Source organism: Astatotilapia calliptera, chromosome 20 (assembly GCF_964374335.1).
Source record: "Astatotilapia calliptera chromosome 20, fAstCal68.1, whole genome shotgun sequence".
Lineage (NCBI taxonomy): Eukaryota > Metazoa > Chordata > Actinopteri > Cichliformes > Cichlidae > Astatotilapia > Astatotilapia calliptera.
In genome coordinates, this window is record NC_137441.1 from 13,197,169 (window position 1) to 13,213,498 (window position 16,330).

The 16,330-nt window shown below is 38.5% G+C and overlaps 1 protein-coding gene and 1 long non-coding RNA gene across 2 annotated transcripts; one reads left to right on the forward strand and one right to left on the reverse strand.

Annotated features, from left to right (window-relative positions):
• Window positions 1-1,446: 1,446 nt before the first annotated feature.
• Window positions 1,447-5,165, reverse strand: LOC113021966 (uncharacterized). Its single transcript, XR_013904069.1, has 5 exons — window positions 5,076-5,165; window positions 4,311-4,376; window positions 3,805-3,960; window positions 3,260-3,352; window positions 1,447-2,964 (listed from the first exon to the last, which is right to left on the reverse strand). It is a non-coding gene; the product is annotated as an uncharacterized LOC113021966 (long non-coding RNA).
• Window positions 5,166-11,381: 6,216 nt separating this feature from the next.
• Window positions 11,382-16,230, forward strand: susd3 (sushi domain containing 3). The gene is made up of 5 exons (XM_080295693.1): window positions 11,382-11,901; window positions 13,439-13,633; window positions 14,508-14,652; window positions 15,142-15,309; window positions 15,401-16,230. The coding sequence occupies exons 1-5, from the start codon at window positions 11,826-11,828 to the stop codon at window positions 15,744-15,746; spliced, it is 930 nt and encodes a 309-aa protein (XP_080151819.1). The 5' UTR covers window positions 11,382-11,825; the 3' UTR covers window positions 15,747-16,230.
• The last annotated feature ends 100 nt before the right edge of the window (window positions 16,231-16,330 follow it).

Below are 16,330 nucleotides of genomic sequence, written 5' to 3' on the forward strand. Positions count from 1 at the left end.
ATCCTATTTATACATTTCCCAGAACATGTCATTGTGAAGTGACATGAAGCTTAATAGCATCTAAATATCACTAAAAGAAATAAAGAAGTATTTAAAAAAGGCAGCAATCATTCCAGGATGGATCATTTTGAGAACGGGTCAAGTGAGATGCTGCTAAACAAAATACCTACATGTCCTACAAGTACATGTCCTCAGATATAATAGTGTATTGTACTGTGTTTATTTAAAATAAATAAAAATGGTATTTCAGAACCGCTTCCAGGAAATACTTTAGCAATTATCAACCTGAAGAGGACATTCAGTATGAAGGCCTTTTTACAAAAGCTGTGTATCTACTGTGAATCCTCAATGCCCAGGTTGGCAATCTGTGTGGACATCATGTAATATTATAACAGGTTTGCTGAGGCCATGTTGCTAAAATGCCCCCAGTAATAATGTGTAGCGATCGTGATTTGCCTCGTGAATGGAAGAAGATGAACATTCACTGAACCAAATTTAAGATAAGAAGTAAATAAATTTCCCAGTGGAGCCATCAGGCCATGGACTGCCTCGTATCAAATGCTTTTCTCCGTTATCAAACTGAGTGCCCTGTCTGCTTGGTTTCTGTTTTGTTCCTTCTTCATGAAACAAAAAGTGATGCATCTGCACACTTCACCTCACTTAACCATCTGCACACTTCACCTCACTTAACCTGATGTCCATTTTTCACGCTCTTTTAAAGTACTTTATCGTTTTTCTTTCTCTGATGTTTTTCTGGTCAGTACATGCATTCCTGTCACCTTCACTGCACTTTCTAATCATTGATCTGATGTCTTCAGCGCTGTTGGGCTACCCTGCTGTTTGCTCCTTGTTGATGGCTCAGTGGGAATCAGCCCAGGCTGGACAAGTCTTATTAACACTGTCTGGCACACATGGATGTTCAAGTACTTTAAGAATTTGCAGGGAAAGTGACAAAACAAATAAAATGTAGTTCATGCTTTCTTCTTCTCTACTTAGGTCTCATTTAGGTCTCCCCTTCTTTGATGAAAGGGATTTGGGAGGGTTTGGATTTTCAGGTTCAGTAACTCTAGAGCTATACACTCAAAAAAATGAAACGTTGACTTTAATTAAAATTATTTTGTCAACAGGTTCCACGAAATTGAATTATGTTAGTTTAAAGCAAAAATCTTTAGTTCATCTAATTTAAAAAAACTACTTAAGATTAACAAGACATATTTAAGACTAACTAAATCAAGTTATGTTGTATGAACATAGATGATATATTTTCAGGTTAGATAGTTTAGATTAGTTACTTCAACACATTTCTTATTTGTGGCAGTAAAATGTTAAATTTAAGTTAGATTAATTCAAATATTATATTTTCAGCCACCTTGTGCTTTATTAATTAGTTTTACATAAATCTATTTTGTCAACAGGTTCCACACAAATGAATTAAGTACATCCAACTTATTTTTTAAAATTTATTTTATTGCCAACACATTCAGTGAGCATTTGTGTAAACCCAGTCCAAAATAAAACACAACAGCTCATTAGGGTTAGTAATTAACAGTATGTAGACAGATGCAACATCAAGACTTTAAATTAAATGTCTGTATCTACCAGAAATAGAAGAAAAAAAAAAACGCATTGAAGATCACATAACACATTGATAAGATGACACTTGAGTTATGCACATGTGATGCTAGTAAGGTCTGTGAGTGTTTTTTTTCTTTTAGTGTCTAAAATGGATAGCAAAGTTGCTATTTGCAATGATTGCTTAGGGTCAGTCCAGTAACACAATGCCAATGAAGTGCTTTCCTTTAACAATGCAAAGTGAAGTGTCCACCTCAACAGCCACAATTTAAAAAAAAAAAAAATTATGTAACAACAACAACAACAACAACAACAATAATAATAATAAATAGTCCACTGATATTAGCAATCAAAGAAAATTACATCACCATCCCAAATAAAACTTTAACAAAACATGCCAAGATTATGGTCTAACAATAAAACAGCTTGTCAGCGTTCAGTTTTTTTGCAACAGCACAGCAGTAACCATTTAACACTCGCCACTGTCAACATTTATTTTACCAGTGTTTGGGCAAAAAACTTCAGATGTAAACATTTTAACATGGAAACAATTGTTCGTCTTTAAAAGTCCACAAAATATACATTCATCCTGCATTCCCAACTTGGATGATCTGATATCCTCCTGTTGGTGTTGTTCCCAGACCATCATGAAAATGTTGTTCCAGGTTCAACATTGCAAGTGACCAATCACATTGTTGTGACGTTATTCTATTCCAAGCCATTTGTGCATTTATGAAATTCCAATGTTGCAAGGACAATATCAATTCTGCTTACTGTTTATTAAAGGGTTAGGGTTAGGGTCAGTTGATCGGCAGACAGAGGCGGTTTCACGCAGCTTAAGTACAGTTTTTTGTTTTACGCCGGTTTTTCCCGAAGTCGCAAAAGTATGACGTCACAACATTCTGATTGGTCACTTGCAATGTTGATCCTGGAACAACATTTAGTATGATGATCTGGGAACAACACCAACACGGGGATATCAGATCAACCTCCTAACTTACCCTTATTTTTAGTATGTATTGCAATTACCTTTACAATGCACACAATGTAACACAAACTGAATATGAACATATTTCCACCTCATAACAATATGCCTTGAACGCTAATATACACACCACCCTTCAACATTTCTGGTGCAGTATCATCTCTCAATTAAATCCTTTAAATCTCAATACTTTTGATTGTCTCTTAGCTTTCAGTCTTGAGGTTAACTGAGATTCAGTGCATATATCCCACCCATTAAGAGTGCACATGCAGAGGCCAGGTCTTCCAGGTCATGCAGGACACACTAGATGGTTATACCCACATCGGCTGGAGGAGTGCTGGCATCAGCTCTTTCGATGGTAAAGATAGCAAGGGTAATTTGTTCCAGCTCCCTCTGAACAGCTGTAGCTTAGACACAAAAACATAGAAAAATGGCATCCAGTTTTAAAAAAAAGAAAGAAAAAGGGCCAAAGCTACCCTTTAATGACGTAAACACAATATTAGGAACATGCACCCCAGTGCGCCACTATTTCAGACTACAGATTCAACGATAAATATAAATAGTTTGGGTATACAAGATTTCCCAAAACATTTAAACAGGTTCCATGCAAATTACAACAACAACAACATTACAACATGCAACAACATTAGTTATTCAAAATTAGTTTTTTATCTGTATTAAACCAAAACTAAAATTACCAACCAATTATTCTTTGAAGAGGATGCTTGGGTCTTCATCCAGGTAAAAAGGTAGTGCCCTGAGGACACACTCCCTCCCCTTTTCAATGGTTTCCTTCTGTAGAGAGTGGCAGAGATACAGGAAGAGAAAACAGAAATACTTTAGGATGACAGAAACTCACATTATACGCAAAATGAATGACATAGCCACTGCACAGATAGACATGTACACAAGACCAACTAATCATCACATGGATATGAATAGTTAACCTGTTGGGCAGGGTTTCCACCACATTATATATGTCCATAATGGAGGTAAAGACAAACTAATACATCATCTTTTTTGCATTCAAAACATAACATAAAAACATTCACTTCTGGTTTAACCTAAATCAAGGGATCAGATTTTACATATGTTTAGGTAATTTAAATTTTCCAACGTTTTCAGTACCAAACTTTGTCTTGCTTAATATAAATGTAAGTGCACTGTGCAGCTACCATACACTAGCTGTTTAAATTTGAAAATGATCTTATTAGCCATAATATTTTGCTACCAACAGAATAACGCACCTGTGTGGCTGGGGCCAAAGTTTGTCTAATTTTCTTCCCTGCAACGCCTCCTTTTTTCTTGAAGACTTTTATGAGCTGGTCAGTGTATTGGTCAAGTTGTGTAAAAAGCCTTGGAACATGTGCAGCAGTAGTAATCCTCACATATTCTGCTTCCACCTGAAAATATGTCAACAAACACAACATACTGTACTGTAAATATACATACTATATGTACACATATACAAACTAAAACTAATGTAGAAAGACCTCATTAAAGCTATAATTTTAACACAAACATTTACACAAAATGCTAATGGAGCCATTACAGCTTTTATTGTTATTTATCAAGTTCCAAAAAATATTGATCACAGCTGATCTGAAAAGAATTTCATGCCTCAGGCCCTTGAACTGCAACCTTTACCATGGTTCAGATGTGGAGACGAAATAACAGGGGCATGGGATGGGTCACAAAAGAAAACTTAACTTATAAAACAGTTTTGTTTTTAAAAGTATAACAGTTCACATACCACATACAAGCTCAGCAATACCACATACACCACATCAGTATAGGAGGGAGCAGGTAAAGGCAGGATCTGAGATTTATAAAGTAAAACAAGAAATTCATTACTTAATTTCAAGAAGCAAATTATTGTTTGAATTACAACTAAATAAAATACTACTCAGAAGAAAAGCAAGAGATTGACACTGCCATGTGCTAACTTTCTATAGAAGCAATTATCACCAGGTCTGTCGACCTCCATTGTCTGTCCACTCATATGTCTTGAATAATTTTATTAAAAAAATTAAGTGTGTACTTTCACAAACTGTAATTTATAACTACATTGATATGTATAACTCCGCTAGGAAACATGCTGTATTTACAGACCATTTTTACATAATACAGATTACTGATAGAGCAGAACAATGGTGTCACAGTGGCTTTCGCCCTTGACTTTTTGGATTTTAAATGTCACTTTATGCTATCCTTGCTATCCTATTCGATATTTCCGACTCTCGGATTACAGAAAAGGAATCCCAAGAAAGCAAATGGAAAAATAACCCCTTGAAAGAATAACCCCATGAACCCCTGTAGCTAATCCCTTAATAAAACAAAAAACAATAAAAATGTTTCTTACACAGTCCACAAAATAAGCATGTCCAGGACCCAGTAAAACTAATGTAAAACAAGCACACGCAAACGATATAACATGTCTTGTAAGACAAACGCAAAATATAACCATGCTGGACATATAGATACTACACAACATAGTCAAAGAAAAAAGTGGTCTTACCTCTCAAAGAAACAGCAGCTTGGCGCCAAAACAGCCTTTTTCAGTTAAATTTGAAGTCTTGCGCATGAGCAGGCACAAGCCGTGAAACCTTCTTGTTCTGCGCGGTTTCATTACAACTGTTTTTGCATTACTGCCACCTTGTGGATATACAAGGTATATCGATCCTCATTGACTTAACTTAAATGTTATGCGATCAAGTAACACATTAGTATTATGTACGTTGAATAATAGACACAATTACGTAGACTTGATTAGAAAAACATATGTTAACTTAACAAAAACATATATTTTAAGTAAAATGAAAATAAATAATTAATATACACTGAACAATCCACCTCATTCATTTTTTTGAGTGTAGGAAGATGTGCAGTTATGGTAAAATTAAAGTTTATCCTCTTTAGTTTCTGAAGTTTTACATGTTACAGGTTAGACAAGGTGTCCAGGTCCTGTGGCTCCAAAACCAGGCCAAATCTACCACTCCACGACCACACTGGACAGTAGTTATGAGGTTTTTGTGCTGATATGCTGTACTTAGTTTTCTCCAAACTGCCATGTTCTTATAGAGAGAAGAGGCTTTTTTTCTGGCAACCCTTCCAAACAAACCATACTTGTTCAGTCTTTTCTAATTGTACTTTCATCAACTTTAACAATTAAGGTGCTACCGAGGCTTGCAGAGTCAATCAATTGTGCTACTTACCCCGTGGACTCCTCTGGAAGGAGGAAGGGTGTTTTTCCACATTGTTTCTGCATCTTTTGGCCTAATTTTTTGTGAAATCAGTAATGACATGGTGTAATACATCATGTGTTCTTGTTCATCATCATGTATTTACCTATTTTTAGGACATGTGAAGGACAGAATTATGTTTATTATGTCCCTATATGTATAAGCTTACAATTGAAAGATAAATATAATGAATGTATGAATCTAACAAGCAATGTGAGTGTAACTGTAAATGTCACGTCCTTCTTGTCTAAATATGAAACTGTTTTCAGATCACATACACAGACTGTACGACAAACTATATTAAAAAACATAACATTCAAGGCAATAAAGGCAATAAAAATCCATGTGGCCACGTTGTGGTTCTGCAAAAATAGATCTGGAGTACACATATAAATATTCAATGTCTGCTGAAATTCTTTCAGTTTGCTTGCCTCGTCTCTATTTGGGGAAAACTTACAGTAAATATTTATGCTTCTCTTGTATGACTTATATGTCTCTGATATTCTGTCTACTCATGAAAGTGGGTCCTGTTCGTATTTTTCTCCTGTGGAAATATACAACAGAAATTCAATAAATCCACTGTGTTGCATGAGAGAAGCTGGAAAGTGGACACTTTGAGTAAATCACAGTATGACTCACAGCTTATAAATCTGTAATACTTGCAGAGGTAAATTCTTACAATTTTTCCCCTTTTTTTCGTGTGGGTTGTTATTCCATGATCATAAGCATTCTGTTTCACAGTTGCTCAAATTTCACAGGAAATTACACCTTTTGATTTTATTCTTTGTTGTTTTCCTCCACTGCCTCCCAGTTGGTTTCCATCTGTGGTCGGCATCAAACTTCAAGTCATCCTTGCCGGCTCTTAAATCTCATCTGGTAGAGTCTGGGCAGCAACAGTAAGGAACTACAAGTTATTCTGTTTAAGAAATGACACCAGCTATATTGCACTGATGTGTCATAAGTGAATCACTGAGGAAAAAATGTGTTTTTGTGTGCAGAAATGTGTTTTGCACATTTCTGCACTTTGCATGTGCACTGGAAAACAAATCTGTTTGGATTGTCATTCAGTGCTGGTTTCCAAAGTCTAATAATGAATCATACATTCATTATATTTATCTTTCAATTGATTTTAGGGTTCGTTTTAAGGTCCTTTTATTGGTTTTTAAATCTTTAAATGGTCTGGCTCCTGTGTACTTAACTGACTTGCTGAAGCCACATGTTCCTCCTCGCTCGCTCCGTTCAGCTGAGCAGCTGCTGCTGTCGGTCCCTAAGTCGCGGCTGAAATGCAGAGGAGACCGTGCCTTTTCAATTGCGGCTCCGATGCTCTGGAATAACCTTCCCCTCCAAATTAGACAAGCGTCATCAGTGCAGGTCTTTAAGTCCAGATTGAAAACCTATTTTTATTCCCTGGCTTTTAACTCTGTAGGAAACTGACACCTTCTTATTTATTTTATTGTTTGTAATGATTTTATGGTATTTTTAATTTGGTTGTTGTTTTGATCTGTGTTGTTCAGCACTTTGGTCTGCCTGGTGTGTTCTTAAAGTGCTATACAAATAAACGATGATGATGATGATGATAATATTGTGGACTTATACAATCACCATTGGATATGGCAGAGTGCGCAGTGCAAGTATAAAGGTTTTAAAGGAGTCAACACCCCTACTATAATAACAATCCCTGAATTTTGTCTCTCAAATCTAGCACAGAAATATTGTCGTTTCTTTGGTGTCTGAGAAACACAGCGTGGACGTGTATCCCTTGCAGTACGCTGTGCACGTCTGAAGAAAGAAAGAAATGCTTGATCAACTCAATTTCCTCCAAAAGTGTCATTCTTCTTACCTGCCACCCATTTCCCATCTCCTTTTCTTTCCATTTTTCCCTCTGTCTTTCATCGAGTGTATAGAGGTGCAGATTTATGGTGTTGCCCAGTCAGTGATGGCGTCGGTCCAGCCAGGAAAAGTGATTTGTTAAGAGATTACAGACACAGACGACAGCGAGAGCAGCATTAATGATGTTATGGACAGACTATTGGTGTGTGTGTGCGAGAGAGAGATGTCCTTTTAGAAGTAGTCGCTACTTAGTTTGATAAGGATAGTCAGCCATATAGCTTTAACAGCAGGGTAGAAAAAAAGTTCATCTTTAACGTGACTCTGACATTAATATTAGATGGCCTCTAAACAAGTTCTTCCTTCTCTTTAGAAGCCTTGTGTTGCAGTTCTCCAAAACAGACCTTGTTTTGCTGTTTTTGTATAATGACTCATGCTTTTAGAGGGCTTGATTTGCATATCAGACATCTCAAACAAAGCCATTCATCCTCTGTGTAGATGAAGCCTCACTTATATCTTGGGCATTCACAGGTAGCCAAGCAACTCACATTAGTGCCTCACTGGGTGCATTTTGTAGGAATTAACCAAGGACACACAGAGAGGTCACCTTTGGTCTCCTCTGCCCAGACCTCCAGCCATATGTGGCCTGGTTTGAGGAGCAGTGTTGATGGGGCCGCTGGCAGTGGGAGATGATGCCCCTCCTGTTATACTTAATTACCTCCAATGATGGAGTGGTTACCCCCTAGCAGAGTCACTGTGTCAGGGACGGGGCAGACACATCGAGCTGACCACTCCCGCCTGCCTCATCTTTATCTATCACTCTTGTGAGACCGCTTTTTTGCACCCAACTCTTTCTTTTAAATATCTTTGCTCCACTTCTTTACACAGACAGCAATGATGACACTTGGCATCATTAGCTTTATTCTTTTTAATGCAGAAAAGGAGGCATTATTGACTGTTCCAAGCTTCATTAGCAGGTCTCCTGCTGGGTTATTAGATTTTGCAGAGTACAGAAAACACAAGCCTGTGTGGAGAAAAAAGCCGAAGGCCCTGAGTGTCCAAATTGTACCAACTAAGAGCACACAGGAACAATTTACTGTTGCTGTAGCAAATGTTTCAGATCAGTTTCTCAAAATGCTCTCATTTGCTGTGTTGTTGTCACCTCCTATGTCCTCAATCACCATTGAATATAAAATATAAGTGTTTCAGCTATAGACGCTCCATAGTTTTCATTTTGCAAAGCTTCTGTTACTAGAGGTAGCTCAGATGGTAGAGCGGGTCAACTACAAGTCCGAAGGTTGGCGGATTGATCCATGTCTGTGTCTATATATCCTTGGGTAAGACACAGAGCTTCAAGTTAACCCAGCTATATCCATTGGAGTGAATCAAGAGCTAGATAAAAGTTCTTAGACATAAATAATGCATTTTTTATTGCAGCGTAGTAGAAAGTCCTTTGAGTACTCAAATTGAGTACAAAGGTTCTATATAAGTGCCAGTCTGCTTTGCCATACATTTGATTATTTTTTTGTCCAGCGGTGGATGCTTGTATTAAACAAGAACAAAGTTTTAAGTAATCTCACTCTTCAGACAACACTGAAAAATGAGTGTCAGATTGATTTTTCTGCATTTGGCTCTGTATGATGTCAGTGAGAGCAAATATCCTTGATTCAGTCATCTCAGGCACGCAGTGAGCACCAACCGCCACACCACCAGCTGTTCGGCCCTTCTGTTTGTGAGAGGCTGCCAATCAGAAGGAAGTTGAGGAAGTTAAATGGAGGGAGAGGGCTTAGATGACAGTCCAGGGTCAGTACGTGAATCATAACCTGCTCGTAGAGTCTGAATATAAAACACGAAGCTGAAAATAAGCTTAATTGGTCCCTGTTAAAGTGGAAGTACATATTCAGACGTTCTCTTTCCGTCAGCTATCTACTTATTGAAATTCAGTACTCACAAACAAACACTGTAACCATCTGTGACATTTTGGGGCTGAACTCCACTCATGTATAAAGAATTATTTAAAACTTAAAAGAGAAAGTAGTTGTCGTTGTTTTTTTGGTGGAGGCTTCTAATATTCTGCAGATAGCAATGAAGGATGTAAAGGCACGCACAAAAAAGAAAAGCAAAAATAACCCCAGAAGAACTGCACTTTTTAAAAAAATTCTTTCTGGCAAGAAATTCTTTACCTGAAAATCGGTAGATAACGACCGATTCTTCTGAATCTTGGCCTCTCTACATGGTAAGTTTTTCAGTAATTGCAGCATTATCCATGAATGATGCGGCAATCTGCTGTCTGAAAAAAGACTTTCAATGCGTCTGAGGAGATGTGCTCAAGTAAACAAGGACGTTCCAATACAGCAAAACAGTCTGATGCAGGATCAGAGTTCTGAATGATAGTACACCGAGAGAGAACAGTTCTGCTTTTTCAAATGTCAATTCAAAGTGAAACTCTGAGCCTCTGTGTTTATAGAATTAAATACAGGATGTGGGTCAGCTTTGTGTGTGTGTGTGTGTGTGTGTGTGTGTGTGTGTGTGTGTGTGTGTGTGTGTGTGTGTGTGTGTGTGTGTGTGTGTGTGTGTTGTTCCACCATATCCCAAAGGTGCTGTATTGGATTGAGATCTGGTCACTTTAAGCCATTTGAGTACAGTGAACTGTGAGTACAGTGAAGCAGCCAGCAGATGTTTATGCTGTTGACATAAAGGAATGTACATGGTCAGCAACAATACTCGGGTATGTTGTTGTGTTTAACTAATGCTCAATTTTAGCTCAATTTTCAACCAAGGACCCAAAATGTACCAAGAAAATAACACCCACACCTTGGCACAAGGATATGATGGATCCATGCTTTCATGTGGTTAATGCCAAATTCTGACCCTAATATCCAAATGTTGCAGCAGAAATCAACAGTCATCAGCCAACATCTTTCCAGTCCTTCTATTGTCCAATTTTGGTGAGCCTGTGCAGACTAGCTTCTGTTTCCTGTTCTTAGCTCATGGGTGTGGCACCAAAGGCATCAATGAGGTGCCTATTCCTAAATGTACTGAGTTGCTGCATACGCATTTAGGTATTTACTAAACAGCAGTTAAACAGATGTGCCTAATAAAGTGGCCAAGAAGTGTATACCTGGACACGGAGGTTATTGTTTACAGTGTGAACTGTTTGAAGGAAGCTGTGAGTAGAACAGAGAAGTCAAACATGTTGAATGACTCGAATGTTTGATAACCACAAACTCAACAAAAATGTGACACAGCATAACAAAGGAAAAGAAAGCGGTGGGGAAACCTTCATTTGTAAAATCTGAAGTAGAATGACGTTAAGAAAAATCTGTGTGGTTAGTTTCAGAGAAACTGTATATTTTTTTTAATTTACGTGGAATGTGATGTCATATGATGTAAACAAAGAAAAACCTAATTCATTGGCTCAGTTTAGAGGTGGGATCTCCTTCTTTACCACAATTATACTTTCAATTTCCTCCTTCTAATCGAGGTATTACAACTCTTCTTCTCCGTTTATGTAACGATCATTTAGACTTACTTTGGAGAGATGCACTGCAAACTTAGTTATGCTTAGTTTTTACAGCATATTTAAAATGTCGTCCTGCATGTGCTGTATTTGTCCCTGAGCAGGCAACAGTCTATTACTATTGACAATTGAATTGAATCTGTTTTAGACTGGAAAGCTCTAAGGCTGACGTGCTCGTGCTGGACGTTGGTAAACGGATGTAACTTTTGATTGTCTTCTAATAGACCACGTTCACACGTTCATGTGTTTTGCACATTTTCAACCACATCCTGATTTGTACCTACTGAGGTAGACTGTTTTTTGCAGCTGTAGTTAGCTGCAGACCTGAAACCTAACTTGACCCGACATGATTTAATCCGCAAAGTCATTTTTGCTTTGGTCGACAAGGTCTCGACTGATCACTTCATCTCTCGTCGTCCTCTCAAGCGCTCATCCGCTTGCGCGACAGCCAGAGCACAGAACGAACATTAGAATAAGTGAATGTTACGGTGCAGTGTGGGTGGTGGCAAGCTGTTCACTGGACGAGGAGCGAGTAACATCGCACAGAGAAACTCAAGCGCCGCGCCAGCAGCTAGACTCTTCGTTTCGTTTACCCTGTACGGGGTCCAGAGGAGAACAGCTGCGCCGTCTTTACGCACAACCAGAAGAGCTTTCTGAGAGACGGCTGTGTGTCACCACCATGTCCGCGGCAACAGCATCAATATCAGATGTATCCAGGACTGATACCGCAAACAAAAATGACCGAAATAAGTCAGGTAAGAGAGATGGCATAGAAAAACCAGATGCTATTTAATTTAGAAGAAGCCAGCGTGCAGGACCGAAATGTCACTTGTGCACTGACGCCAGTTTTATTCTGTTAACTTGCGTGCTTCTTGTTCAGGTGATGTGCGCGTCCATGCATGTGTGTGTTTGCTGTAACAACAATTGCACTGCAAGGATTAGTAGCTTAGGGTCCTATGTAATATAAAGACCTGATAGATTGTGTGAACTAGACATCGCAGTAATAAAATGAAACTTAAAAAAAGGGTGGATTGGTGTCCGATTAACGGTTAGTTGATATAATTGTCAGGTGTTATGAAGAAAGACAGAAAGAGGAAACGAAAAGGGGTGGATTTGACGTCAAGCAGCCGGCCATTTCACTCTATGTACTGTATGTATGATCATACATACAAGTTACATAAAATTATTCTTCTGTGCACCGAAGTGTGTCTTTGTGGTGGGATCTGAGTTACTAATGGTCTCCGTGTTACAATTTTATCTTGTTTATGGTTTACTATTATCTCTTCTTCTTTTATTTGTCTACCAGCGACTTTTGATATAGTTTGGTTCACTTTATGGTCTGCCACATGTCTTTCTTCAAAGTGCACAACTCCTCCTTGGATATTTTCCTCCAACTTAACCCTTGTGTTGTCCTGGGGTCAAAAATGATGTATGGTAACAGGTGTATGGAAATCCCGAAAAAGTAACCTCCACTAAATCAGTCCCTGTAACCTGTCTGTTTCATTTAAGTGAAAACCAAAAGCAGATATCTAAGAGTAAAGAAAAAAAAATCAAAAATCTGGTTTTGATTTTCCCTAAACCAAATACATCATACTTCCAAGTTGTGCTGGAAACCACCGCCTTCATGTCATTGTGTTTATGTGCATTCCAACTACTTGTTTTACAGTGAAGTCATGCTCTTGTAGACTGAGACTTGTAGACATGCAGGAACTGCTGGTGTACTGAGCTGTCACAGTGAAAGACCGTCCGTCCTGTAATATGCTGAGCTCCATGCTGTTCAGTATGATAACCTTGTTTTTTTTTCTCTTAATGTTGCTCCAGATGGCCTGTGTTTTTCCACCAGTCTTGCAGGCCTTTTGTTTAATGATTTATCACATTTCCTTCTTTGATACCGTTAGAATTCATCTCAGCACGGCACTCGGCTGTTACGGGGGGCTGTGTTTTGTCATGCAGTGTTGCGCAGCCCTTTAGGGGTTCAGTGCTGATAGCTATGGAATGACTGCCCCATTCCACACTGACTCTTATCCGCAGTGCCCCCCCACCCCCTTTTTGTTTGTTCATACAGTTCACCTTGAATTATTGTTGTGCAATCTATGAATTCCAAGTTGTCTTATCGTTCCTATGAATACAAATTTTCTTTTGAAGATGCATGAATTATACATGTACCCAAATTTTGGATGAACTTTGTGTGATTAATGCATATTCACAGTATCTCAAACATCATTAGCAGCAACAACTGTAGACATTGCTGCAAATTTTCCACACCAGCTGACCTCCAGCTTTCTGCTTTAGGTAATTCCAAAGCTCAGTGCACACCCATGCCTCAGCCAACATTGGGCAACCACCAGATCATCCAGGGAAATGGCACTAATGTGGGTACCGTCATATCACTACAGTGCCCGGGGAAGCACAAACTTGTAGGCAGTGATATGATGTGTGTCATGGGCCCCAACAGCACCTACTGGACAGGAGACTCCTATTGTCAAGGTAAGTAGAAACCAAAACCTTGAGATGGCAGTTAATATACAAAAAATGGCACATATTAGTAACCCATTTGTAGCCAGGTACATGTCACTTCATGGACCTAATTGCATATTCATTATGCATTACCAAAATGTGTGTGTATGCAGATTAAATGTCTCAAATGCTTTTCCTAGAAAAACTGCAGAGGCTGCAAAACTCCCACTGAAATGTCTGTCAGCTCATTATTCCAAAGTGATGGAATATATATTAAACATTATGTGTAGGCATTCTTGTTAGGGACCAAGTTACACGCAGATGCTTATGTTGTGTTTGGCTTGCACTAATTATGACCTTAATTTGTGTGGGAACACAATGGAGGGAAAATGATGTGCAGTTTGTCGATACATCTCATTAAGCAATAATATTAATGCTACTAACTGGCAGCGAGGAATCATTTCAGGTAGGTGTACAGCCAGCGAGGAAGTGGAAAAACTGAGGGCAGAATTTTAATTCTATTTTTTAGAATCAATCACCATGGGAGAGATGAAATTTTCTGAGTGACACTGAAAGAAATAAAATAATAATAATAAATTTATATTTTATTGTCCTTTCAGTGATGAGCTGGCAAGAACACTTTGTTGCAAAATGACTTTTTATTTCTGCAAGTCTCTGTTGGATAATGACAATGAAACACTTGTGACATATTACAGCAGTCTGTGAGGTAGACAATATCTGCAAACCTTGTGTGAGGTGGCATTTGAGACTTCTGGTTGTTGTTATACACAGGTTTTGTAGTATGATGAATGGAATTGTAAAAAAGAAAAATAAAACACTCAGTGCATGAGGCAAAAATCAGTCAATACATCAGTCAACTGGTTCTTCTTCTGTCACTCTTCAGCTCTGTCGCCCAATGATTTTGGTTACCGCGTGGCTGTGGTGGCATCCTTTGTGAGTTCAGGCATAATCCTCTTCATGTCTGTGGCCTTCATCACCTGCTGTTTGCTTGACTGCATCAAGGAGGAAGAAAGGAAAAAGGAGGAGAAGTGAGTTAAGGATTGCTGGAAAAGTTGAAATTAAGTTTTTTAAAAGTAAAAGTAAATCTACTGAGGTATCGTTACTGGTAAAATGTAATTATAAGGAAAGCATACATCACAATACACTGCAAAATACTGGATTCTTTATACAAATAAATATGCATACATAATAAATTAGATGGGTTCTTAGCTTAAATGATTCCTAACCTAAGGGTTATAAGACATTAATGGGACAGGAACACAAAATAAGGCCTGATCTGCTACACAGATGTGTGTATGTGTCTTTATTTTGCTTCTTTGGAGTAACAAGTGGCATTTATATGAAGCACAGAGAAATTCTAACAGTCTAAAACATGACAAAGGCATGGCAACAAAAGGACTGCTTGAATACAATGTATTAATAGATGTATCTACTTATTTACAACCACAGGTGCCAAAATACAATATTAGGTCTGGTGAAATATGAAATACTGACATGTATGGGGTTTTTTATGCCAGTGACTCAGATCCGTGGCAATGGGAGGAGCCAACCCAGAACCAGGAGAACAACATGTCTCGATATAGTCATAAGGGCCGCAACAACAACAACAACAACACCCAGGAGAATCCGCTTTCTCCATGGGACACTGCTGGCCCTACCCTGTGTGACAGCATACGATCTTGCAGGTGAGATGTGCTGAATTTCATTTGAATGCTCCACAGTGACAACAAAAACAACAACAAAAAAACCCCCAACTTCCTGTCTTTTCTTACACAGATGTCACCATCATTACGCCTATTGTCCTGCCTGCACAAACTATGGCCCCACACCTCCCCCTGCTGCTCTTCCTGGACACGACTATAACCAGCCTCTCTTACTCCAAATGCCAGAACCTGACCCACCTCAGTATCCCGGCCCTCCCCTGTCCTCCTGTCAAAGTACAAGCCCGAGCCTGGTCCAGATGTCAGCAGGGGGATCTGGTTTGGTGTGGCAGTATGAAGGACAACAGAGCAGTTTATCAGGAGCAAACCTATTAACCGCAGATGAGGCCCCTGGGAGGAATATAAACTCAAACAGGAATATATACCCCAAAGAACTTTCCATAAGGATTATATCAGTGTGAGGACAGCACACAAAAATCATCAATCAAGACTTTGTTTAATATCTAAATCTGTTCAACAGTGTCAGCTGTATAGACGAGGACTGCGGGATGTAATAACTATATCAGTATGTTTTGGTGTATCAGCAGTGGCGAGATGGCTCTAAAGAGACATTGATCTGACAGACTAATGTGCCTTTTTATGCAAACTGTAATGGCACACTGCCCCCTGTCTGTAAAGAGGAGCCAGTGCATTTTCAGGACGCCAGTCTTGGAGAGAGCTGTTCTTCGGATGTCAAGAGATTTGAGCTTAAAAGGAAGTTCTGCTGCTTGAGGCTAACACTTAAGGGATCTATTGCGATATAATTAACTTTGCTGTCAGCTGAGGAGAGTGTGGGAATCTGGGAAAAGTTCACTCTTGACACGAGAAGAGATGTTGTAAAAAACTGGCGTGTGTGTAAATAATAATTTTGAGAAATGTAAATAAATGACAGACGTATAATAATAACAATGAGTGATGCATTGGAGTGGGAAGAGTTTATTTAACAACACGTTTATTATTATTATTATTATTATTATTATTATTATTATTATTATTATTATTATTA